The sequence below is a fragment of the Ranitomeya imitator genome, chromosome 6 (genome assembly GCF_032444005.1).
Source record: "Ranitomeya imitator isolate aRanImi1 chromosome 6, aRanImi1.pri, whole genome shotgun sequence".
Taxonomy (NCBI): domain Eukaryota; kingdom Metazoa; phylum Chordata; class Amphibia; order Anura; family Dendrobatidae; genus Ranitomeya; species Ranitomeya imitator.
The window spans coordinates 201,335,454-201,363,413 of record NC_091287.1 but is presented as its reverse complement, the minus strand read 5'-3'; the positions used below and the strand labels follow the sequence as shown (position 1 = coordinate 201,363,413).

Sequence of the window (27,960 nt, the reverse complement as noted above, 5' to 3'; positions counted from 1 at the left end):
AACTGCAGTGGGGCTACTAGTTTGGTTGGGGCCTACTAACGGTGTCTGCCGCTCCAAGGTGTTCTCCTGGTTGCCTTTCCTGAGCTTCAATCTTCAGGCTCTTGTTAAATAGTTGTTAAATGGAACAACTGCATTTGGCCTACCAGTTGGGTTGGGGCCTACTACCAGCGTCTGCCGCTCCAAGGTGTTCTCCTGGTTGCCTTTCCTGAGCTTCAATCTTCAGGCTCTTGTTAAATAGTTTTTTAATGGAACAACTGCAGTGGGGCTACTAGTTGGGTTGGGGCCTACTACCAGTGTCTGCCACTCCAAGGTGTTCTCCTGGTTGCTTTTCCTGAGCTTCAATCTTCAGGCTCTTGTTAAATAGTTTTTTAATGGAACAACTGCAGTGGGGCTACTAGTTGGGTTGGGGCCTACTACCAGTGTCTGCAGCTCCAAGGTGTTCTCCAGGTTGCCTTTCCTGAGCTTCAACCTTCAGGCTCTTATTAAATAGTTTTTAAAAGGAACAACTGCAGTGGGGCTACTAGTTGGGTTGGGGCCTACTATCAGTGTCTGCCGCTCCAAGGTGTTCTCCTGGTTGCCTTTCCTGAGCTTCAATCTTCAGGCTCTTGTTAAGTAGTTGTTGAAACAACACTGCATTAGGCCTAGAAGTTGGGTCTGGGTTCTACAAACGGTGTCTTCCGCTCCAAGGTGATCTCTAGGTTGCCTTTCCCCAGCTTCTATCTTCAGGCTCTAGTTAAATTGTTTTTAATATAACACTGCATTTGGCCTACTTGTTTTGTTGGCCCTACCAACGGTGTCTGCCGCTCCTTCATGTTCTCCTACAATGAACAAACCAGTGCCGCCTGTTTACTTCTAATACCAATATTGAACTGCATTTAGCCTACTTACTGATTTGGGCCTACTCACTGTGTCAGCCTCTCATTACAGTTGTACTCTACTGAACAAAGCAATGCCCCCTGGTTAGTCCTGTTACCAATTTTGAACTGCATTTAGCCCACTTTATTTTTTGGGCCTATATCTTTGTTTCCTCCTCATCCTGCCCATTGCCCAGCCAGTGATAGATGAGTCTGCTGGTACATTGACCCAGAATGCTACATTCCCCGTGCACGCTACACAGCAAGAATGTGACCCTGCTGAAAGTCAAGTTCCCCTTCCCGCATACCATACCACCTTACACGGGAACAAAGAGGAAGGTGCAGATAAAAGTGCAGGTTCCTTCATCAGGTGGGGGGGAATACTCGTTGGCGACGTCACTGGCACAGGGCCCCTCATAGTACGCAAAAAGTGTTGCTGCCGGTGGGAGGCGCCCCCGCCGTGCAAACACACCGCCGTACTTTGAGGGGCCCTGTGCCAGTGCCAATGCCAACGAGAGGGCCCCCCCCTGCTTGCTCAGGATCACAGCACTTGCAAAGTTTAAAAACTTACCTCTCCCTGCTCCACTGCCGTGAGGTGGTCCAGATTACCTGGACCCACTAAATACTTGAACCAGCTCTGCCCCCCACAACTTTAGCCAAATGACCCCCAATTTCCAATGCCTAACTATTATTATAAGGTAAATTTAGATTGACAAGCTTCAGTAACAAGAATGGATGTTTTTGCCATTAAAATGGGCACTGTAGGTGTTTTCCTGGCCTCCACTCACTGCCGACTGTGCTTCCCCATTGACTTGCATTGGGTTTCGTGTTTCGGTCGATCCCCGAATTTTCGCGATAATCGGCCGATTCCACTCGACTCGACTTTTGAGATAGTCGGGTTTCGCGAAACCCGACTCGACCCTAAAAAACTAAAAGTCGCTCAACCCTACTGTCCACTATTTCATCCTTCTTCTCCGCTAGATTTCTGAAACTTAACATGGACAAAACAGAATTAATCATCTTTCCCTTATCTCACATGACCCCCCCAACGAAGCTATCCATTACAGTAAATGGCTGACCACTCTCCTCAGTCCCACAAGCTCGCTGCCTTGGGGTAATCCTTGACGCTGTTCTCTCCTACAAACCACATATCCAAGCCCTTTCCACTTCCTGCCGACTTCAACTCAAAAATATTTCATGAATCCGTTCATTCCTCAACCAAGAATCTGCAAAAACCCTAGTCCATGCTCTCACCATCTCTCGCCTTGACTACTGCAACCTCCTGCTCTGTGGCCTCCCCTCGAACACTTTTGCACCCCTCCAATCTATTCTAAACTCTGCTGCCAGACTAATCCACCTGTCCTCCCGCTATTCCCCAGCTTCTCCCCTCTGTCAATCCCTTCACGGGCTCCCCATTGCCCAGAGACTCCAGTACAAAACCCTAACCATGACATACAAAGCCATCCACAACCTGTCTCCTCAGCCATCCACAACCTGTACTTTCCTGCATGCAACCTCCGATCCTCACAAGATCTCCTTCTCTATTCCCCTCTTATCTCCTCTTCCCACAATCGCATACAAGATTTCTCTCGCGCATCACCCCTACTCTGGAACTCTCTACCACAACATATCAGACTCTCTCCTACCATCGAAACCTTCAAAAAGAGCCTGAAGACCTACCTCTTCCGACAAGCCTACAACCTGCAGTAACCACCGATAGACCAAACCACTGCATGACCAGCTCTACCCTCGCCTACTGTATTCTCACCCATCCCTTGTAGATTGTGAGCCTTCGCGGGCAGGGTCCTCTCTTCTCCTGTACCAGTTATGACTTGTATTGTTTAAGATTATTGTATTTGTTTTTATTATGTATACCCCTCCTTACATGTAAAGCGCCAAGGAATAAATGGTGCTATAAAAATAAATAATAATAATAAAATAATAGGGGTGGTGCTGTCTCAGGGACCTGTTACTTTTACCAATTTAAGACCATGTGCCTTTTTCTCACGGAAGTTTTCTTCTGCAGAGAGGAACTATGAAGTTGGTAACCGGGAGTTATTGGACATAAAATTGGCTTTTGAAGGATGGAGGCATTTTTTGGAGGGGGTGGTTCATCGGATCACGGTAATTACTGACAAGAACTTGTCTTATATTGAAACTGCCAAACGGTTAACTCCTAGACAGGCTAGGTGGTCGCTTTTTTTTTCTCGTTTTCATTTTTCAATCACTTTTCAGCCTGGTTTCAAGAATGTCAAGGCTGATGCCTTTTTCTCGCAGTTTTGATCCGATATCACCCCCTGAACCTCCTTTCTCCATTCTTCAGCATGGGGTGGTTGTTTCGGGTGTATCCTCTGAATTGAAGCAGGAGATTCGGAAGGCTCAGTCTCTTGCTCATCCCTCTTTGCTGACAATAAGCTCTTTGTCCTGGTTCAGTACCAGTTGAGGGTTGTCCCGGGGTTCCACGATTCTGCCCTCAGTGGACACACGGGGATCTCAGCCACCCAGAAAGCCATTGCTAGGCTGTTTTGGTGGTCCTCCATGACCTCTGATATCACTGTATTTGTGTCTGCTTGTAATACCTGTGCCCGTGCTAAGAGCTCCCATAACCAGACGGCCGAGGAATTGGTGCCATTGTTAATTCCAGATAGACCATGGACTCATTTGTCCATGGATTTTATCACTCATCTCCCTCCTTCTAATGCCAAAACTGTAATCTGGGTAGTGGTTGACAGATTCAGTAAACAGGCGCATTTTGTACCTCTGGCAGGATTGCCTAATGCTGAAACATTATCTAAGGTGTTTGTTGAGCACGTTGTACGGCTGCATGGCATGCCTTTGAACGCGGTTTCTGATAAAGGGGTTCAATTTGTATCCAAATTTTGGAGGGCATTTTGTAAAAGATTGGGTATTTGTTTGACCTTCTCCTCTGCTTACCATCCTGAGACCAACGGTCAGACAGAGAGAACCAATCAGTCTCTTGAACAGATTTTGAGGTGTCTTGCTACGTCTCAGCAGGATGATTGGTGTTCTTCGGCGTGTCTCTACACTTACCCATGCTGCAGACAGTTCTTTCCTTCCCCACGCTCTGCATGCGTGCAGCCGGTCCTCTAACCATGTCCTTAGGGAACACGTGCGAGCACTCCTGCCCTCTTAAAGGGCCAGCGTGTGCACTTGCCATTTCCTCCCCAGCCAATGGCTGTGGGACATTATGTATATATTGCTTCCTCCCCACTGCCTTTTGCAGTCCAAGTTGTGTAAGGTTGCATACCATTCCCCGCTGCACTCAACTGCATATCCTGCCTGCTACATTCTAATGCTGACCTTGCCTGCTGCACTCAACTGCAGATCCGGCCTGCTGCAGTCGGATGTGAACTGTCTGCTGCATTCTAATACAAACTCTGCCAGCTGCTCCCTCCAGTCTGTCCTCTGGGTCCAACTGCTGTGCGTCTGTTGGTCTGCCCTGGTGTGGCACCTGGCATTCATCAGAAGCCAAGTCTAACCTCACCATCAGAGGCTCTAGTGAACAGTCAGGTGTTCGCTTAGTCACGACCCTCCAGGCTCTCCACGGTCCATGGCACAGTGGCTCCACAAACCATATCCGTGACAGTTTGCTCAGGCCATAGATCCTGCTGGACCTCAGATCCTGCCCATTCAAACCATGTACCAGGAGCTTTGCCAACAGAAAGACGCACAGGAAGAGCTATCCATACAGTTGCAGTCTTTAACCACTAAGTTGGAGGCTTTAAGCATCGCTCCTGAGTTCCAATATGTTGAAGCAGCCGTGTTTTCTTCAGAGACTTACCAGACAGTTTGCTTAGTTCAAGATCCAGGTCCCAAACTCGCAGCTCCACCACGTTTTGATGGCAATCCGACACACTGCCGCGGTTTCATCAATCAGTGCTGGCTACATTTTTAACTTCTCCCATGCTGCTTCCGATTGGATCAAGCAAAAGTAGCGTTTCTTATGTTGCACCTTGAAGATGAGGGCCTGGCATGGTTGAACCCATCATGGGAGAGAGGATCCTATCATCTCCAATTTGCCTGCATTCTTGGAAGCTTTCCGCAAAGTGTTCCATGAACCCGGCCGAACCACCTCGGCAGCTTCTGCTCTTGTCAGTTTACGTCAGTCGAATTCTTATGTGGGGCAAAATGTGGTACACTTTCGCCCCCTGGCGTCCGAACTCAGATGGAACAATGAAGCTTTGGTGGCAACAATCAGGGAAGTGCTTTCGGGAGATATTAAGGATGAGCTAGCCAGTCAAGACCTACCAACCACAATCAACGACCTGATCTCCTTCGCGGTCAGTATAGACCTCCACTTCCATGAGTATGCTAGTGAGATGGCACGTGAAAGAGAACCGCGCCACCTGGCTCGGTCTTTTCAAGGACCGCCTGTTCCTTTGCCCTCCCTTGTTGAGGACTCATCAGAACCCATGCAGGTCGTCCACCTTGCCCTTGCTAGGCAGCGACTGAGGGATCATCGTGCTAAAGGCCAGTGCCTGTATTGTGGAGACATGGGTCACTCCATTCAAGTCTACCTAGTGAGACCAGAGAAGTTCCAGCATCTAGGGGTAGTGATGAGTGAGTGTACTCGTGGCACGGGTTTTTCCGAGCAAGCTCGGGTGACCTCCGAGTATTTGTTAGTGTTTGGAGATTTAGTTTTCATCACCTCAGCTGAATGATTTACAGCTACTATCCAGCCTCAGTACATGTGGAGGTTGCCTGGTTGCTAGGGAATTCCCACATGTAATCAAACTGTCTAACAGTCGCAAATCACCCAGCTGCTGAAAGGAAAACTAAATCTCCAAGCAGACATAAATACTCGGAGACCACCCGAGTGTTTGTGGAGTCGGCGTATTTGGATTCTGGGGCAGCCGGAAATTTTATCCTCCAGGCGGTAGTGGATCGGTTCCAAATCCCAGTTCATCCACTCAAGATCCACCTGGAAATAACATCTGTTGATGGGAGAACTCTTTGGGAGATGGTTCATCTGGCTACTGAGCCGCTAGAGGTCCATATTGGGATGCTTGATACTGAGAAGATTGCATTCTATGTTCTTTTCCACATGTCTAACGCCTTTCTCTTGGGCCTAACATGGCTACAGCAGCATGAACCTGTGTTGGACAGGAGAACTGGAGAGGTGCTCCGATGGGGACACTCCTGTCATAGACGTATCTGGCTCCAGTACATCCTGTTAAGGCCCCGTCTAGTCCGGCATGCCATCTGCCTATTGGTCCTTTGCCAATGTTTTTGACAATAAGGAAGCAGAGACTTTGCCACCCCACAGGCCATATGACTGCCCTATCGACTTGATTCCCCGATCTACACACCACCTAGAGGCTGAATTTACCCTCTGTCCCCAGCTGAGACTCAAGCTATGTCAGCCTACATTCAGGAGAATTTGGCCAGGGGGTTCATTCAGAAATCCTCCTCTCCTGCTGGAGCAGTGTTTTGTTCTTCGATAAGAAGAAGGATGGATCACTTCGACCCTATATTGACTATCGAGGTCTCATCCAGATCAAGAATAAATACCCTATCCCATTGATTACTGAGCTGTTCGACTGAATAAGAGGTGCCAGAATCTTCACCAAATTACACTTAAGATGCACATACAACCTAATTCGCATTCGCTGGGAAGACGAATGGAAGACGTTTTTTAACTCCAGGGACAGACATTATGAATACCGAGCACTTCAGTCTCAGTAATGCACCGACGGTTTTTCAATAATTCATTAACGACATCTTCCAGGACCTTCTTTATTCCTGCATAGTCGTGTATCTAGACGATACTGGTTATTACTTACCAGTAATAGGATTTTACAGAGTCCACGACAGCACCCAATGAGAGAGGGGATCCGCCCACCATGAGGACGGGAACCTACAGGTTAAAAAGGGGCTGTCACCCTTGCCTTCTCAGTTTGTGTTTCAGAATATGAGAGGAACCGCCATCCAATTAGTACACGATAATCTTCAACTTAATAATAATAAACACATCACCCCTATAGCGTGAATTCTATATGACACACCCTTTCTTCAGAGTGCAGGAATCCAGTGATTAACTCAGGGGGGAAAGCAGGGGTGCTGTCGTGGATTCTGTAAAATCCTATTACTGGTAAGTAATAACTAGTGATGAGCTAATATACTTGTTACTTGAGATTTCTCAAGCATGCTCGGGGGTCCTCCGAGTATTTTTTAGTGCTCAGAGTTTTAGTTTTTAGCCCCACAACTGAATGATTTACATCTGTTAGCCAGCATAAGTACATGTGGGGGTTGCCTGGTTGCTAGAGCAAAAAGATCTATAACCGGGAGTCCCCATAGATGTACTATCTGTTCAAAGATGTGCTGGTTCAAGGACCATCATCCCTGGCGTAGGGAGTGACGGCTGAGATAATCTGCCTGCTCATGGTGCTCCCTCTTATATGGAGTGCTGACAGAGAAAGGAGATGATCCTCGGCCAAGGTAAGTATGTCGCCTGCGGTGGACATCAGTGATTGTGACCTTGTCCCCCCTTGATGGTTTAGGTAGGCTACCACTGTCATGTTGTCAGTCTGTATATGCACGTGTGAACCCCGCAGAGATGGTAGGAATTGAAGAAGTGCGTATTTCACTGCTGCAAGCTCTTTTAAGTTTGAAGAGTTTTGAGTTTCCATGGCTCACCACTTCCCCTGGGCTAGCATGTCTCTCATGTGGGCTCCCCACCCCACGGGGCTGGCATTGGTCGTGACTATGATGTCTGGTTTTATTCTCCATGGCACCCCCTTTGACAAGTACTGCAGGTCCAACCACCAGACCAGATTGTCGAGTGTGATGGTTGACAATCGCAATTTTCCTCCCAGGTGGCCCTGAAGTGTTCTGTACCCTGTGAGTACCTCGGTCTGTAACATGCGGGTGTGGAACTGAGCCCACTGAAAGACTGGTATGCAAGACGTCAAGGAACCCAGCAGATATATAGCATCTCTTAACGTCAGACTTGAGTTGTTTCTTACTGCCCTGACCCTGCGAATGATGTTCAGTTGTTTGTCCTCAGGCAGAAAACATTGTTGGGTCTCTGAGTCTGGAAGGATGCCGAGGAATGTCTGACAAGTTTAGGAATCTAGCCTTGACTTCTTTAAATTGACTAACCAGCCAAGATCCTGCAAGGATTATATTATACAATTTAGGCGGGCCCAAGATTGGATGACCGACCCTGCCACTGTTAGGAAATCATCCAAGTAGGGTATAAGCAGGGTATCCCGTTCTCTCAGATGGGCCATTACCTCTGCAATTACTTTAGTACATACCCGTGGCACAAATTGAAAATGTCAGACCTGGTCGTCTAGTCGTACCGCCTAGATCTTGGTAAATAGGCAGGTGGTAGTAAGCATCTTTTAGATCGAGAACTGTCATGTAACACCTGGGAAATAGAAGTTTAGTTGCAGACCTTATAGATTCCATTTTAAAGGTATGATACTGCAGTAATTTATTCAGTTTCCACAAGTTTATAATGGTTCTAAAGGAACCATCAGGCTTGGAAACTAGAAATAAGGGAGAATAAAATCCTTTCCCTTCCTGGCCTTTAGGGACTTCTACCAGAACTTTCTTTTCCCTCAACTGCAGAATTTCTATTTCTAGGGCTTGTTGCTGGTCCGGGGCATTAAAAGTTGTTAGCACGAAGTTGGGAAGGATTCTCTGAAATTCCAGTTTCAGCCCAGATGAAATAATTCCCAGGATCCAGATACTGGATGTTATTTCAGCCCATTGGTCATAAAAATGACTTAATCTACCTCCCACCGGGAGGACAGCCCTAACGATAGTTGCGTCTACGTTTGGCTGTTGAGTAGTGATGAGCAAATATACTCGTTACATGAGATTTCTCAAGCATGCTTGAGGGTCCTCCGAGTATTTTTTAGTTTAGTTTTAGTTTTTAGCGCCGCAGCTGAATAATTTACATCTCTTGGCTAGCATAAGTACATGTGGGGATGCCCTAGCAACAAGGCAACCCCCACATATACTTATGCTGGCTAACAGAAGTAAATCATTCAGCTGCAGCGCTAAAAACTAAAACTCCGAGCACTAAAAAATACCCGGAGGACCCCCGAGCATGCTCGAGAAATCTCAAGTAAGGAGTATATTCGCTCATCACTAATGTTGAGGCCCCACCAAAGTAAGCACCTCTCTTTTTTAGCTCCGCCAGTTCCCAATCCCGGTCTGAGTATCTCTTCCGGTAGGACATCCGCTTTCTGAAGGTGTTCCTGAAAGCAGGTTTAAATAATTTAGGGAATCCTTTTTTCCTATCCGCTGCCTTTGAAAGATTATCGTCAAGCATTGGGCCAAATAAGTACTCACCCCGGCATGGAATGGCACATAAATTTGCCCTAGCCTGAGCATCTCCCTTCCAGTTTTAAGCCAGAGTGCACACCGGGCAGCGTTTGAGAAGCCTGCAGACCTAGAGACTAATTTTAGAGTATTCACCTATGCATCCGCTAGGTAAGCTGCTCCTTCACGCATCTGAGAGAGGGAATGCAATAGTTTATCTCTAAGGACTTTGGACCATAACTGCTCCTCCAGTTGATCCACCCAAACGATAATGGATCTGGCAGTGCAGGTGCTTGCAATTGCCGGTTTGAAGGCTCCGTCCGACGACTACCAAACCCGTTTTAAGAACATATCCGCCTTCCTATCGGATGGATCCTTAAGAAGGCCCACGTCCTCTAGGGGTAGTGCAGCTGACTTTGATGTGGAAGTCACAGCTGCATCCACTTTAAGGATTTTTACCCTTTCAGCCTGTACCTGATCATCAAATGGGTATCTTCTTTTTGCGGCATATGGCAGAAAACCCTGCTTATCCCATTCCCGCTTAGGCTGCTTTCACACATCAGGTTTTTGGTTTCAGGCACAATCCGGCAAATTTGCTAAGGTGTAAATAGTGAAAAAACGGATGCAAACTGATGCACCAGATCCGTTTTTTAGCTGGATCCGGCTCTATGTATGAGAGAGAGAGAGAGAGAGAGGGAGGGAGAGGGACAGGGAGAGGGAGAGGGAGGGAGAGGGAGAGGGAGAGGGAGAGGGAGAGAGAGAGAGAGAGAGAGAGAGAAACGCATGTCCTTCAGGCACAATCCGGCAGTAATACAACTCTATGGGGAAAAAACGGATCAGGCATCAGAAAAAAGCTGATCCAGATTGTGCCTGAAACTGCCGGATTGTGCCTGAAACCAAAAACCTGATGTGTGAAAGCAGCCTTAATGAGATGTTTAATTGTGTCATTCACTGGAAATGGTTTGCGATTTCTTTGGCACAATCATGAAGTCCTGGGCTGAGTTGGGCTCTTTATTATCTGCGACCCCCATGGTGGTGCGTACTGCTTTTACTAATATGTCCATATTTTTTACTGGGAAACATGGTCTACCCTCTTCGTCCAAGGATGATAATAATGAGGATTCTGAGTGCTCAACCTGCTGCTCCAATATAGATGAACTAGATCCTGAGCTCAGTCTTCCCATACTAGCCCTCTCATGGTGTCTCCCTTTAAGGGAACTCTTAATCTCTTCTCTAATGACAGCCCTCAAATCTGATGTACAAAAGGGAGTGTCTTCCTCCAGGGTCTGGCATATACAAGCTTGACAAAGCCTCTTTACATAGCTGTCTGGTAGGGGTACTGTGCATAAAGCACACTGCTTGTGCTTCGTTTTTGCTGACTTTTTAACCTAAAACAAAGCACAGAGGGGAAAATTCAGCTATTAGGTGATCATTAAACACTCACCACATGAAGCTGTTCAGTGGAGTACCGATTCCAGAGGAGGGGATTCAGCACATGACATTGGGGCCCCCGAATGCTGCCGCCCTCATTCCACTCTGCTGTCAGTAGTCCAGCTCCTAGAGCGACCGCTACCACCACCGCTGCCTTTCTTGCGCTGCTTGGGCACCTCTGACATCGGTGGGTGCTTCATATCTGCCACAGAGGACAGTCATTATGCCATGAATTCCTCGAGGGAAGATGCTTGTGGCTGAATCTGAGAAAGAGTGAGATTTGTCTTGGGACCACTCATCCAAGGTGGCTGGTCACGCGGGACAAAGAAAGACTCTATAGTTAATTTCTTGCCACTACTGGTGGCCATCCATCAGGAGAGAAATCTATGCTTATGCAGCGCCCCCGGGTCCTGGTCGCTGCAGTAATGTCATTCTTCCACCAGGGGGAGTGATGTTACGTCTGAAGGCAATAAAGGAGATCACTTTACCAGGTATCACAAACCATTCAGCACACTTCACACTCCAGCCCACCATGGCGAGCTATGCTCCTATTTAGTAGGGCACTCCTCACAATTAGGTAAAACTGGCGGTCTGGATAGGAAGTTAGGCAGAATCTGGCTGCGCTTCACCCAGTTATCTGCTATCAGAGCTCCGCTCAGGTAGTGGGTCCCTGACATGAGTGGGATCCTGTCAGAGGCCTAGACAGAAAGCCACGGAGCTGCGTTGGCCCGGCGTGCGGCAGCATCCTAAGGAAGGACACGAAAGAGAATTGTATTGTAGAGGGTGAGATATGAAGTCATAGCAAAAGGAGAGGAAACCAGAAGGAGTTCTGCCCTGCAACAGGCTGTCTCCTTCTGAGGCGCAGAATCTGGTGGCCGGAACACCGAGGGAGCAATCATCTCCATGCCTTGCTCCAGAGACCGGCAGGACAGTTAATTGCACATTGCTGATCTGCACCTATGCCCAGGAGGCACGGTGGCAACTTGTGGGAGTCGGGGTGTGCTAGAGTCCCTGTAAAGCCCTAGGCCACAAGTCATACGGGTTTGTCCTATCCATCTGGGGGACAGAGAGAGAGACATAACATCTAAAATAGTTGTGAGGACCTTACCGAGAAGCTCAGCAGGAAGGGAGTACAACACACAGGCGCTAGAGGAAGGCTACTGATTTCCACCTGGATAAGGGGACTCTGGAATTGCCTTCAGACCGACAGAACTCTGCCTACCCTGTGATCTGGTGCTCTGTACTGTGCATGCTGAAGCCTTCAGTAAAAAGGTAAAGAGACTGCAACCTTGTGTCCTCGTTCTTCACTGCGCCTCACACCATCCACTATCTACACCTCGGGGAAGCCCTGGGGACATACTTCACCTGTGGGAAGGTATACCATCTAGCTGCCATAACATTACCCCAGCGGATTCCTAAGCAGCGTCAGTCACCCTAAAGACCTTCCCCCCAATTTACAACGAACCTCCCGAGGGCCACGGACTGGGTCAGCTACCGTGACATCCCCCTTGAGAACCGAAGGGCCCGGCTCCGAGTACCCCTAGCCCTACGGGGGCACTCCACACTTACATGGCTGCCTGTTCAACTTGTGCCTGCAATAAAGTCCCTAGACGACTTCCTGCCATTTCTCTCCTGCCATTACCCGTACCATCTGGCCCATGGCAGCACATAGCTATGGACTTCATTATGGATTTGCCAGTATCCGAGGGTTGCAAGATCATCTGGGTAGTCGAGGATTGCTTCTCCAAAATGACGTGATTTACCCCGTTTTCTGCTCTTCCGTCCGTTCTTGAACTGGCTGACAGCTTCATGAAACATATTTTCCGCCTGCACGGATTTCCTCATCACATTCTGTCTGATCGAGGTTCGCAGTTCACTTCCAGATTCTGGCAAGCTCTCTGCAAACATCTGGATATCGTCATGGATTTCTCATCGGCCTATCATCCCCAATCCAATGGGCAAATGGAGCATGTCAACCAGGTCCTGGGAAATTACCTCCAACACTTTGTCAATGCCCACCATTATGATTGGGTGAAATTGATTTCCTGGGCTGAGTTCTCGTATAACAATCACATTGGTGAAGCTTCGGGAGAATCTCAGTTCTATATTGTGCATGGTCGGCAATCCGAGGTTCCCCTCCCAGTGACAGTTCCTTCTGATGTCCCTGCGGCAGATGTCTTCTCCAAGGATTTTGTGAAGTTGTGGGAGGACACCAAAGCCACTTTAGAAGCATCCTCTGCCCATATGAAGAGACCGGCATTTCAAGAAACAGGAAGAAAGCGCAAATAAGGTCTTATGCCACAGATTTGATAAAGTAATCTCCAAGAAAACTGCTCACCTGATGATGTGAGACACATGCTCAAAATGTCGGCTGCTGCAGATCCACGGGACGGTTACCGGCCATATGATACAGTGTACATGAGGTGTGTGGATATCTTCTGCGCTGCCGCGACAATACAATTTCCAAGCTTGAAGAGGTAGCAATGGTGGTTTATTCAACGCGTTTCAGAGTCTTAGTGACCCCTTCTTCAGGAAATGCCACACAGAACATAGAGAAACAATACACTTACATTCCTTAAGTACATGCATAACTGAAACAGGGCACCAACCATTCACATGACACATGGTAGTGAAGTTCAAAAGTAACAGATAATTCATATAGATTTGTCTGCACTAAATTTGACGGGTAACCGTCCCGTGGATCTGCAGCAGCCGATATTTTGAGCATGTGTCTCACATCATCAGGTGAGCAGTTTTCTTGGAGATTATTTTATGTACACCGTATGAAGAAACATGGAGACAAAAAGCATCTGGATCCTCCATGCTTTCATCCTGTATGTATGGCTTTTCTCCAGGTATGTCAGGCTGAAGGTTCCTTCTTACAAGTTGGGTCCTCGTTTTATAAGGCCTTTCGAGGTATTGAAGCAGATCAGCGAGGTCTCCTATAAACTGAAGCTGCCTCCTTTACGGATTCCAAATTCCTTCCATATATCTCTACTAAAGCCGGTCATCCTGAGTCCCTACTTCAAGGATCCCAGTACCACACCCATGTCAACAGCCACGGATGAGGTTTTTGAAGTGGAGAACATCTTGATCATAAAGGTGATAGGCAAGACCTTCTTCCTCATTGACTGGAGGGGATTTGGACCCGAAGAAAGATCCTGGGGCCTAAGGAGAATATTCGTACTCTGATTCCTCTCCAGAGCTACCTAGATGGCTTGAAGAGGAGGGGACGTAAAGGGGGGTACTGTTAACACCACACTTGATCCCTGTTCTGACAGGCATAGCCTCCGGCGTGTCTTCACTTACCCATCCTGCACACAGTTCTTTCCTTCCTCATGCTCTGCATGCTTCCAGCAGGTCCTCTAGCCATGTCCTAAGGGAAGGCACACGTGCTTTCCCTGCACTCAACTGTAGACCCTTCCTGCTGCACTCTAATGCAGACCCTGCCTACTGCACTCTAATGCTCACCTTGCCTGCTGCACTCTAATACAAACACTGTCTGCTGCATTCTAATACAAACTCTGCCAGCTGCATAGAGGGATAGGTGAAGCTCTGAGACCATTTTTTTTTCTTTGCAGCGTGTTCTGTCTCACTTTTCCCCTTTGCCTCTGGGTGGTTCAGAACACAGGTGTAGACATGGACATTCAAGGTCTGTCTTCTTTGATGGATAATCTCACTATAAGTGTGCAAAAAATTCAAGATTCTGTGGTTCAGAATCCGATGTTAGAGCCTAGGATTCCTATTCCTGATTTGTTTTTTGGTGATAGAGCTAAGTTTTTGAATTTCAAAAATAATTGTAAATTGTTTCTCGCCTTGAAACCTCACTCCTCAGGTAAACCTGCTCAACAAGTAAGGATCATTATTTCTTTGTTACGTGGCGACCCTCAAGACTGGGCATTTTCCTTGCGCCAGGAGATCCGGCATTACGTGATATAGATGCGTTTTTTCTGGCGCTCGGATTGCTTTATGACGAACCTAATTCAGTGGATCAGGCAGAGAAAATCTTGCTGGCTCTATGTCAGGGTCAGGATGAAGCAGAGATATATTGTCAGAAGTTTAGAAAGTGGTCTGTGCTCACTCAGTGGAATGAATGTGCCCTGACAGTAATATTCAGAAAGGGTCTCTCTGAAGCCCTTAAAGATGTCATGGTGGGATTTCCCATGCCTGCTGGTCTGAATGAGTCTATGTCTTTGCCTATTCAGATCGATCGGCGCTTGCGTGAGCGTAAAGCTGTGCACCATTTGGCGGTACTGTCTGAGCATGGGCCTGAGCCTATGCAGTGTGATAGGACTTTGACCAGAGCTGAACGGCAGGAACACAGACGTCAGAATGGGCTGTGTTTTTACTGTGGTGACTCCACTCATGCTATTTCCGATTGTCCTAAGCGCACTAAGCGGTTCGCTAGGTCTGCCACCATTGGTACGGTACAGTCAAAATTTCTATTGTCCGTTACTCTGATTTGCTCTTTGTCTTCCTACTCTGTTATAGCATTTGTGGATTCAGGTGCTGCCCTGAATTTGATGGACTTGGAGTATGCTAGGCGCTGTGGTTTTTTCTTGGAACCCTTGCAGCATCCTATTCCATTTTGAGGAATTGATGCTACGCCTTTGGTCAAGAATAAGCCTCAGTACTGGACCCAATTGACCATGTGCATGGCTCCTGCACATCAGGAGGATATCCGTTTTTTGGTGTTACATAATCTGCATGATGTGGTCGTTTTAGGGTTACCATGGCTACAGGTCCATAATCCAGTATTGGACTGGGCGATGAATGGAAAACAGCATTTAATACGCCCGAGGGCCATTTTGAGTACCTGGTGATGCCATTCGGGCTTTCCAATGCTCCATCAGTATTTCAGTCTTTTTATGCATGACATCTTCCGAGAGTACCTGCATAAATTCCTGATTGTGTATTTGGATGATATTTTTTTCTTTTCGGATGATTGGGAGTCTCATGTGAAGCAGGTCAGAATGGTGTTCCAGGTCCTTCGTGCTAATTCCTTGTTTGTGAAGGGGTCAAAGTGTCTCTTTGGAGTTCAGAAGGTTTCATTTTTGGGGTTCATTTTTTCACATTCTACTGTCGAGATGGACCCTGTTAAAGTCCAGGCCATTCATGATTGGACTCAGCCGACATCTGTGAAGAGTCTGCAGAAGTTCCTGGGCTTTGCTAATTTTTATCGGTGCTTCATCGCTAATTTTTCTAGTGTTGCTAAACCGTTGACTGATTTGACCAAGAAGGGTGCTGATGTGGTCAATTGGTCTTCTGCGGCCATGGATGCTTTTCAGGAATTGAAGCATCGTTTTTCTTCTGCCCCTGTGTTGTGCCAGCCAGATGTTTCGCTCCCGTTTCAGGTTGAGGTTGATGCCTCTGAGATTGGGGCAGGGGCTGTTTTGTCGCAAAAAAGTTCTGATGGCTCGGGAATGAAGCCATGTGCTTTCTTTTCTAGAAAGTTTTCGCCTGCTGAGCGCAATTATGATGTTGGTAATCGAGAATTGTTGGCCATGAAGTGGGCATTCGAGGAGTGGCGTCATTGACTTGAAGGAGCCAAGCATCGCGTGGTGGTCTTGACAGATCACAAAAATTTGACTTATCTTGAGTCTGCCAAACGGTTGAATCCGAGACAGGCTCGATGGGCGTTGTTTTTCTCCCGTTTTGATTTTGTGGTTTCGTACCTTCCGGGCTCTAAGAATGTGAAGGCTGATGCCCTGTCGAGGAGTTTTGTGCCTGACTCTCCGGGTGTTTCTGAGCTGGCAGGTATTCTAAAAAAGGGGATAATTTTGTCTGCCATCTCCCCTGATTTGCGGTGGGTGCTGCAAATATTTCAGGCTGATAGACCTGACCGTTGCCCAGCAGAGAAACTGTTTGTCCCTGATAAATGGACTAGTAGAGTTATCTCTGAGCTTCATTGTTCGGTGTTGGCTGGGCATTCTGGAATCTTTGGTACCAGAGATTTGGTGGCTAGATCCTTTTGGTGGCCGTCTTTGTCATGGGATGTGCGGTCTTTTGTGCAGTCCTGTGGGACTTGTGCTCGGGCTAAGCCCTGCTGTTCTCGTGCTAGTGGGTTGCTTTTGCCCTTGCCGGTCCCGAAGAGGCCCTGGACGCATATTTCTATGGATTTTATTTCGGATCTCCTCGTCTCTCAAAAGATGTCAGTCATTTGGGTGGTTTGTGATCGCTTTTCTAGGATGGTCCATTTAGTACCCTTGTCTAAATTGCCTTCCTCCTCTGATTTGGTGCCATTGTTTTTCCAGCATGTGGTTTGTTTACATGGCATCCCGGAGAACATCGTTTCAGACAGAGGTTCCCAGTTTGTTTCGAGGTTTTGGCGATCCTTTTGTGCTAGGATGGGCATTGATTTGTCTTTTTCCTCGGCTTTCCATCCTCAGACAAATGGCCAAACCGAACGAACTAATCAGACGTTGGAAACATATCTGAGATGCTTTGTTTCTGCTGATCAGGATGATTGGGTGTCCTTTTTGCCGTTGGCTGAGTTTGCCCTTAATAATCGGGCCAGCTCGGCTACTTTGGTTTCGCCATTTTTCTGCAATTCTGGTTTCCATCCTCGTTTCTCTTCAGGGCAGGTTGAGTCTTCGGACTGTCCTGGTGTAGATACTGTGGTGGATAGGTTGCAGCAGATTTGGACTCGTGGTGGACAATTTGACATTGTCCCAGGAGAAGGCTCAATGTTTCGCTAACCGCCGGCGCTGTGTGGGTCCCCGACATCGTGTTGGGGATTTAGTTTGGTTGTCGTCTCGTTAAGTTCCTATGAAGGTTTCCTCTCCTAAGTTTAAGCCTCATTTCATTGGTCCGTATAAAATTTCTGAGGTTATCAATCCTGTGTCATTTCGTTTGGCCCTTCCAGATTCTTTTGCCATCCATAATGTGTTCCATAGGTCGTTATTGCGGAGATACGTGGCGCCTGTGGTTCCATCCATTGACCCTCCTGCTCCAGTGTTGGTTGAGGGGGAGTTGGAGTATGTGGTGGAGAAGATTTTGGATTCTCGTATTTCGAGACGGAAACTCCAGTACTTGGTCAAGTGGAAGGGTTATGCTCAGGAGGATAATTCCTGGGTTTTTGCCTCTTATGTTCATGCGGCCGATCTGGTTCGTGCCTTTCGTTTGGCTCATCATGGTCGGCCTGGGGGCTCTCGTGAGGGTTCGGTGACCCCTCCTTAAGGGGGGGTGCTGTTGTGAATTCTGTTGTCAGGCTCCCTCCTGTGGTCATGAATGGTACTTTGGCTGGTTCTGTCCATGGACTTTCTCTGGTGCCTGTGTGTGTTTCTGAGTTTCCTTCCACAGGTGACGAGGCTAATTCATTAGTGGGCTGCTCTATCTAACTCCACTTAGATCTTTGCCCCATGCCAGCTGTCAATGTTGTACTATGGCTCCAGTTCGCTCCTGGATCGTTCTGAGTTCCTGTTGCTCCAGCAGAAGCTAAGTTCCTCTGTGCTATTTTGCTTGTTTGCTATTTTTTCTGTCCAGCTTGCTTTTGTCAATATTGCCTTGCTTGCTGGAAGCTCTGGGACGCAGAGGGGCGCCTCCCGCACCGTGAGTCGGTGCGGAAGGTATTTTTCCCTGCACTCTCTGCGTGGTCTTTTGTAGGTTTTTGTGCTGACCGCAAAGTAACCTTTTCTATCCTCGGTCTGTTCAGTTAGTCGGGCCTCACTTTGCTTAATCTATTTCATCTCTGTGTTTGTATTTTCGTCTTTACTCACAGTCATTATATGTTGGGGGCTGCCTTTTCCTTTGGGGAATTTCTCTCAGGCAAGGTAGGCTTTATTTTTCTATCTTCAGGGCTAGCTAGTTTCTTAGGCTGTGCCAAGTTGCATAGGGAGCGTTAGGCGCAATCCACGGCTATTTCTAGTGTTGTTGATAGCTTTAGGGATTGAGGTCAGCAGAGTTCCCACGTCCCAGAGCTCGTCCTATATTATCAGTAACTATCAGGTCCATTATTTGTCCAAACCACCGGATCATAACACCTCACCATCAGAGACTCTAGTGAACAGTCAATTGTTCACTTAGTCACGCCCCTTTAGGCTCTCCACGGTCCATAGCACAGTGGTTCCACAAACCACATCCATGACATCCAGTACCTTGTACTGCCTAGTATGTTGTAGTGCTAGTACAATGTAGTGTAGTGCTTATAGTGCCCAGTACATTGTAGTACCCAAAAATTGTGCCTACCTTGTGCTTCTGTAATCATGGACCCTGTAAATTAAGCGGGCTCTCATCACTACAAAAATGCCAAACATGTGAATGCTAAATTTGGTTTAAGTACACTGTGGGGCTCAGAAGGGAGGGAACATTTGGATTTGGGAGTGCATAATTTGCTGAATTTCTTTTGGGATGAGGAGCCATAGCACTTCTCCAGAGTCAGTGTGTCACCAGCCTCCTATGTTTCCATTGATTGATGACGGACCAGAGATGGGACTTCCTTTTTGTGGATTGAGTTGAAGCATTTATTGGAAAATTTTACATAACTTTTCAGATCACGTTTAACTTGCACTCTATGTTGAGCACTTACATCAGGGTTTCCATCTAAATCTCCAAATTACGTGACAGATTAAGCCCTCAAGGCATCCAGTCACTATAATGAGGCAGCAGAGTTACTCTGGACTCCATCTGTTCTCTGTTCAGCAGTGTCCTTCTCAGAGGTGCAGAAAACTGTGGTCAACTGCTCTTTTATGCATGCCTAAAAAGACAGACACCGCCAGTTCATAGGACAAACAGAGTGTACAGTATCTCCATCTGCCTAATTATAGGGAAGCTTCTGCAGGGAATTCCATCTAAATGTCATATTTCAGAGATTTACATGGAAATCCCGATGTAAGCGCTCAGTGCCGAGTGCTGGATAAATGTGAGCCATGCCTTACTTTGTGTAGCATCAGCGTCTGTGCCTTCTGTTCCCATCCCCATCAGAGATGCCAGTTTACTGACAACCACAGCCCCCGTCCCATTCTGTATCTTCCGTCTGGCTTGGTGCACTGTGCTTAGGGTGCACAAGCACACTTAGGCTGCCGTCACACTAGCAGTATTTGGTCAGTATTTTACATCAGTATTTGTAAGCCAAAACCAGGAGTGGGTGACAAATGCAGAAGTTGTGCATATGTCTCTATTATACTTTTCCTCTTTTTGTTCCACTCCTGATGTAAAATACTGACCAAATACTGCTAGTGTGACGGCAGCCTTACCCCCTCTGAAAAGGGCCATGTGGGCTTCTCTAAAATGTCCCCAGCCAATAGCTAGAGGACTGCTAGTATTTAAGGCACCTCCTCCAGCATGGAGGTGCCTGAGCAACATTGTTTGTATGTCTAACACACTTAATAGCTCCCAGGTTCCATTACGTGTATCCTGTATACCTGTCCTGCTTTCCAGCTGTGCCTGCCAGCCTGTCCATCAGCCATGCTTGCCGGCACCTGTCTATGAAGATACCTGCTGTGTCCGCCAGTACAAGTCCTTGTTTCAGTTGTGCCAGCTATAGCTGCAGCCGAGCCTCTCTGGACTTATCCAGTCAGCCATCCCTGCCTCCAGTACCTTGGGGGTCAGCTGCCATCCTCCCTAGGTCTATCCTAGTGTAGCACCTGGTTCCACCTCCTTTGTCTCTTCTCGGATCGCCGCCGTGTATCCTAGATTGAACTTGGTGATGTACCTAGTTACATCCCTCCATGCTTTCCTTGGGCCACGGCACAGTGCTTCCGCCACCCAGCCTGTTATACTATGATCTTTGGGAATCAGAGTGAACAAATCAACAGCAGGTGAAGAATTGATTTTATTTAGTTTTTACGTCATTCCTCTTGCGGTATAAGCGATTAGGTGACTTTATTCTTCGGGTCGGTGTGATGACAGCAGTACCAGATTCATGTGTTTTTTTATGCATAGCTGATGTCGCACACTAAAATGCTTTGTATTGCAAACACACATTTTTTTTCATTGCCATATTTGAGAGCTATAATTTTCCTACATTTCTGCCAAGTCATATGAGGGCTTGCTTTTTGTGGGACAAGTTGACTTTTTTGCACATAGTTTTTATTTTATTTTATATTTTATTTTATATTCTGATTTTTGAGAGGAGAATGAACAAAATCCATCAAATCAGGATTTTTTATGCTTTTTTTTCATGCGGTTCTTTCTTGCATAAATGCTCTCTCCTACATATTTCGTAGGAATGTCTTGTCCAAGTAATAGACCTAGCAGTAGTGATGAGCGAATATACTCGTTACTCGAGATTTCCAGAGCATGCTCGGGTGTCCTCTGAGTATTTGTAAGTGCTCTGAGATTTAGTTTTCATCGCTGCAGCTGAATGATTTACAGCTACTACCTAGCATAAGTACATGTGGGGGTCGCCTGGTTGCTAGGGAATCCCCACATGTAATCAAGCTGGCTAACAGATGTAAATCATTCAGCTGCTGAAAGGAAAACTAAATCTCTGAGCACTTACAAATACTCGGAGGACACCCGAGCGTGCTCAGGAAATCTTGAGTAATGAGTATATTTGCTCATCACTACTTAGCAGCCACAGTCTTCAGCTCTTCCTGGAACCACTCCAGTCCCACTCCATCAACTTGTGACTGCAGAGGTCAGAGCTAATTGTTTCAAGCTCTCAATTCAAGCCTATGAGACCCTCATTCTGGCGGTCACATGGACATTACTAACGCCTTGTTTGCATTAAATAGCTTGAAAAGGGTTCCATACAATTCTAGCAGACCTCAGACTATTTCACATCTTTTCTGAGCAGTTCTAAGCTTAGCAGTACTTGCAATTCTAGGAGTCCATTAGATGCTAATCAATTTTGGGGGAAAAATCATCAAAGCTAGCTAAATCAAAATTCAAACTATATAATCATGTCTAGTACTCCCGGTACCCTACTACTGTAATAGAGTAGGTAGAGTTGGTGGACTTGATTCACCAGATCCAGGATGTGGATAATCTGTGGCCACCGGACAGGGTCCCTGAGCATCGCCTTCTACCTGATGGCATCTTTTGATTATCCGGACTGGTGTTATGTCATATGTTTGCCATGCCGCAATGATGACATTGTGCCATGCCTACTAATCAAAAGAAGACGCCGTCATGCAACAGATTACCAACATAACAGATGGACTGAATCCTGCAAATCAATTCACACCAACTTTATCACTCTAGGGAATGTAAAATTCAACAAAACGTTTTTCCATTAAATAAAATATGTAGCCACATGCCAATAACTTCTAGTCTTATATGGCTAGGTTCAATTCCTAATGTTAGTGTCAGATGGTAAAGTGTCAAAAATGTTATGGAGGACTGTACGTGAAGCCTTATTCAGATGTTAGTGATTTTTTATGTATGAAAAAACTGTCCGAGTGTCTTCAGTATTTTACATCTGATTTTCAAGTGATGCTATTCAAGCACTGTCTATGACCTAAAGACCTGCATGAGTGATTTTCATCTGTGATGTCAATAAAATTGGACATGACTTCATGATTTTGGAACAGCCCCATAGACTATAATGACTCGTTTTCAAAACCACAATTAGAACACGTAGGTGGAAATAGGACATCTGTATGAGGCCTAATGTGAAGGCATCTCTTATGATAATATAAAGGTTACAGGCAATTAAGATATTCTGGTTTTGCCTGAGCAGTATCACAAAAATAACTATTATCTTCTAATTGAAATATAACAAAGTGAAAAATAATAGAAAGAATATAGAAATAAACTTACCCTAAAGCATTCTGGTTCGGAGAAGAGGAGGGTGAAGACTCTTGAGATCTTTGTGAAGAACAGGTTATCTCAGATAGTTCTTTAATATGATCTACCCCATGAACTGAAGAAGGAGACACATTACAAGCTACCTTAGAAGATGTCCTGTCCACAGGAATACTTGGGTAATGTTGTCTAGGAACTCTGCTAAATTCTGACTCAGATCTTTCTTGACAGTAAAAGATTTCAGACTCTGCAAGTTGCTTAGTTGCCTGGTGGTCTTTGTACTTTTCCCATTTAGGAGGTGGTGGACGAAGAGGCTTTTCTTTTTTTAATCGAGTAGATGAATTTCTTTCTTCTAGTTTGGTTGTAGGAAACTCAATCTTGTCAAGGTCAAGATGACTTACGGAGTAAGTTCGATTTTGTGATGGCTCTAAGTGCCCACCCTGAAAAAATGCACAATCTTTAGGCCTGATGAGATTTTCACAGGAAAGATCATATGAAGATGTTGCCTTGTAACATCCAGAACATTCATGACTGTTCTCCTCACAGCACTGTTTTGTTAAGCCAGAGTGCTGGATGCCAGGTGGAAAATGACATAAGTCACTGTAAGATAAATTATGATAATACATATTTTAATGCAATTTTCAGCTTTTCAATCAAACTTTATACAGGATCTTTCCATGGATTTTTCACAGAACAAGTGTATTTCTATTTTTAACAGATTTTAAGTAATTACTTCTCCTCCTCCAATCAAAGTTTCAATCTGCTTATTAAATTGCAATCATCATATTATACCGCATTGTGTACTAAGGGTACCGTCACACAGTGACATTTTGATCGCTACGACGGCACGATCCGTGACGCTCCAGCGTCGTAACAATATCGCTCCAGCGTCGTAGACTGCTGTCACACTTTGCAATGTACGACGCTGGAGCGATAATTTCATGACGTATGTGCGATGTAGAAGCCGTTGGTTACTATGCGCACATCGTATACAATATCGTGCACACCTTTGTTACACCATGCGATCATGCCGCCACAGCGGGACACTAGACGACGAAAGAAAGTTTCAAACGATCTGCTACGACGTACAATTCTCAGCGGGGTCCCTGATCGCAGGAGCGTGTCAGACACAGAGAGATCGCTGGAACGTCACGGATATATCGCTGGAACGTCACAAATCGTGCCGTCGTAGCGATCAAAATGCCACTGTGTGACGGTACCCTTACACACTATTTCGGTTTTCTGCCCAGATAATTCTTATCTTTTCTCTGTAGAATCAGGAAGTCTCCTGTCCCTGCATTCATCATTCCATTCGTTACCACCTGACCCAGTTGCTCCACCCTCCAACTAACAGGGACCTTTGCAGTGATTTATGACTCATACAAGGTAAATTGACCTCCTGTTTCTACATAGAGTTAGAAGGGTTCAGCATGTCAGTTATTAATCACATGATTAGAGTTGAGCGACTTTTACTTTTTTAGGATCGAGTCGGGTTTCGCGAAACCCGACTTTCTCAAAAGTCGGGTCGGGTGAAATCGGCCGATTATTGTGAAAAGTCGGGGGCCGACTGAAACACGAAACCCAATGCAAGTCAATGGGGAATCAAAGTCGGCAGTGAGTGGAGGACAGGAAAACAGCTACAGTGCCCATTTTACTGCCAAAAACATCAATTCGTATTATTGAAGCTTGTCAGTCTTAATTGACTTTATAATAATAGTTAGGCATTGAAAACAGGGGGTCATTTGGCTAAAGTTGTGGGGGGGTAGGGCTGGCTCAAGATTTTCGTGGGCCCAGGAAACGCGGAATACTTCACAGCGGTGGAGCAGGGAGCGGTAAGTATTTCAACTTTGCAAGTGCTGTGATCCTGAGCAAGCAGGGGGGGGGGGCACTAGTTGGCACTGGCACAGGGCCCCTCATAGTACAGTGGTGTGTTTGATGGTGGGTGGTGCCTCCCACTGCCAGAGACACTTTTGCGTACTATGAGGGGCCCTGTGCCAGTGCCAACGAGTATGCCCCCCCACCTGATGAAGGAACCTGCACTTTCATCTGCACCTTCCTCTTTGTCCCCGTGTAAGGTGGTATAGTATGCGGAAGGGGAACCTGACTTTCAGCAGGGTCAGATTCTGGCTGTGTAGAGTGCAAGGGGAATGTAGTGGTCTGGGTCAATGTACCAGCAGACTCATCAAGCAGTGGCTGGGCAATGGGCAGGATGAGGAGGAAACAGACATAGGCCCAAATAATAAAGTATGCTAAATGCAGTTCAAAATTGGTAACAGGACTAAACAGGCGGCATAGCTTTGAGAGGGCAGGGCATTATCCCTGTCCAAACCATGACAGTGTGTGGGTGGTGTGATGGTGTTCCACTGGTGGTACCGCGCAAGAGACTGGTAACACCAGCAGTTTCCATATTGAGACACCCTTTGCTTGGGTGTCCCAATATGGAGGTCAGTGAACTTCCACCGCTTGGAATTCTGAGATCAGGACACATCTGGACTGAACAGGATGTGAAGACATTACAAGGTAAGTACACTGCTGGAAAAATAAAGGGAACATTTAAACAACAGAATATAACTCCAAGTAAGTCAAATTGTCCACTTAGGAAGCAACACTGATTGACAATCAAGTTCTCATGCTGTTGTGCAAATAGAATAGAAAACAGATGGAAATTATTGGCAATTATTAAGACACACTCGATAAAGGAGTGGTTCTGCAGGTGGGGATCACAGACTACATCTCAGGACCAATGCTTTCTGGCTGATATTTTGGTCCCTTTTGAATGTTGGTTCTGCTTTCACACTCGTGATAGCAAGATACGGACTCTACAAGCCACACAAGTGGTTTAGGTAGTGCAGCTCATCCAGGATGACACATGAATTTTCGCTGTGGCCAGAAGGTTTGCTGTGTCTGTCAGCATAGTGTCCAGAGGCTAGAGGCGCTACCAGAAGACAGGCCAGTACACCAGGAGATGTGGAAGGGGCTGTAGGAGGGCAACAACCCAGCAGCAGGACCGCTACCTCAGCCTTTGTGCAAGGAGGAACAGGAGGAGCACTGCCAGAGCCCTGCAAAATGACCTCCATCAGGCCACAAATGTGCATGTGTCTGAACAAACGGCTAGAAACTGACTCCTTGAGGATGGTCTGAGTACCCGACGTCCACAGATTGGGGTTGTGCTCACAGCCCAACATCGTGCAGGATGCTTGGAACTTGCCACAGAACACCAGGATTGGCAAATTCACCACTGGCGCCCTGTGCTCTTCACAGATGAAAGCAGGTTCACACTGAGCACATGTGCCAGATGTGACAGAGTCTGGAGATGCCGTGGAGAGCAATCTGCAGCCTGCATCATTCTTCAGCATGACCGGTTTGGCAGTGGGTCAGTAATGGTGTGGGGTGTCATTTCTTTGGAGGGCCGCACAGCCAGAGGTAGCTTGACAGCCATTAGGTACCGAGATGAGATCCTCAGACCCGTTGTGAGTCCATATGCTGGTGCAGTTGGCCCTGGGTTCCTCGTAATGCAGGACAATGCCAGACCTCATGTGGCTGGAGTGTGTCAGCAGTTCCTGCAAGATGAAGGCATTGAAGCTATGGACTGGCCCACCCGTTCTCCAGACCTGAATCCGAATGAACATATCTGAGACATCATGTCTCGCACCATCCACCAACGTCACGTTGCACCACAGACTATTCAAGAGTTGGCGGTTGCTTTAGTCCAGGTGTGGGAGGAGATCCCTTAGGAGACCATCCGCCGCCTCATCTGGAGCATACCCAGGCATTGCAGGGAGATCATACAGGCACGTGGAGGCCACACACCACTTTGCACAATTTCCTTGTCTTGAGGCATTTCCACTGAAGTTGGATCAGCCTGTAACTTCATTTTCCACTTTGATTTTGAGCATCATTCCAACAACTGACCTCCATGGGATATTAGTTGTGATTTACATTGATCATTTTTAGGTTTTATTGTTCTCAACACATTCCACTATGTAACAAATAAAGATTTACAACTGGAATATTTAATTCAGTGATATCTAGGATGTGAGATTTTAGTGTTCCCTTTATTTTTTTGAGCAGTGTATATATTAAGGTGACCTTGTAGGGGGTGTAAAGCTGCAGCAGCTTTGTACGCAGTGAAGAAGCAGTGACCCACAAATTCAAACACAAAAGTCTCTTTTAATGTGTTTCTTCACAGCATTAAAGTCCACTTCACATAAATGCATATTACTTCAGTGATCAATTTACACCAGTTCAAAGTAATGAATATCACATGGCTTTAGATTCGCGGTCCCTAAACAGGCCAGACTTCCCTTGTCCAGTTTCCCTGGGCGACCGCATGCCATCTCACAGTCTCTATACGTCTGCAAACACACAGCCTCATATGTTGCAGACACTACACACGCCAGCCCTCCTCTGACTAGTTCTCGTGGGTGTCCTGCATCGCTGTATCCCAGTCTCTTTACAGACTCTTTACTCACACAGTCGTACACAGTTCAGGATATCCTCCGGATAGCAGCCGGGCACCATATCCACCTGTTTGCAATTGTTGCACATGCTAGTCCTCTTTTGGGTACAGGACATCCATCTCCGGGCACAGGACTGTCCACATCCGACTCCTTCGGGTACAGGACATCCACCTCCGGGCACAGGACTGTACACATCCGAGACCAGTACCATGGACGACTTGCATCTCTGTGTACGCTGCGGGTGCCAGGCTATTCAGCTGCCCTGGGTGCTGGCTCTGCTGGCCTCTGCCTCCATGCACTCGGCTGACCAGCACACACCAGACTGACTTTGACGCACACCTGGCCTCTCCTGGCCAGACACCTGACACGTTCTGCACGGCCTGACATACTCATACCCCTTACTGCAGGGCTTTTAACCACACACAAACCTGTGGCCTTCAGCCACATGGAAAACCTGGACCGGAGATCCGTGACTTTCATGCACACCTATGGACTTCATCCGTCTGCATGCACATTCTGGGGAGAACAAACAGCGCCCCCTAGCTGTATGAGAGGCCACAGCCTCACATATCCTCCCCCCCTGTTCATACCTGTGGGGTTGTACACTTGTTACCCCGTATGGGCGATATAAGGCATCCATATGACCCTGTGACATCCCTGCCCAAAACAACGTTTTCAGTTTCTCCTGCCAATACGTCTAGGGGGAGCCTATCGGGATTACACTCTATCCCTAATTTGGTGACCCCTATGGCAGTTATCTCAATATTTTCAGGTTTTACGCCCAAAACAGTACATAAACACATTCTCTGCTGCAACTGCAGCGCCTCTAGCTGCTGCTGCCAGAACTGCAGCTCCTGCTGCGCAGACTTCGTGGACCCGCCGATCCACAGAAAATCTTCGTAACCCCACAGAGTTACCGCCAGAAGCCTTCAATCTTCATGGCCCCGCTGAGTCACAGCAAGACAGTCTTGAGAAGAGAAAAAAAAATAAAACTTTCCAGCCGACTTTGCACAATGCTATGCAGCACGCTTTGGGGTATGCCTCAGTTCACACTGCCCCTCGCATTCTCCACCATATGTAAAGCAGCAGCAGCTTCGTACGCAGTGAAGGAGCAGTGACCCACAAATTCAAACACAAAAGTCTCTTTTAATGTGTTTCTTCACAGCATTAAAGTCCACTTCACATAAATGCATATTACTTCAGTGATCAATTTACACCAGTTCAAAGTAATG

At 46.8% G+C, this 27,960-nt stretch overlaps 1 protein-coding gene across 3 annotated transcripts in view; it reads right to left on the bottom strand.

The window, feature by feature from the left end:
* LOC138642334 (protein Shroom4-like) overlaps positions 1 to 27,960 on the bottom strand; it is a 1,359,201-nt gene that overhangs the window by 534,794 nt on the left and 796,447 nt on the right. For all 3 annotated transcript variants that reach the window (XM_069730433.1, XM_069730435.1, XM_069730434.1), the window contains one exon: positions 22,284 to 22,868. In XM_069730433.1, the coding sequence (XP_069586534.1) occupies positions 22,284 to 22,868 (585 nt within the window). The remainder of the gene's footprint in view (positions 1 to 22,283; positions 22,869 to 27,960) is intronic.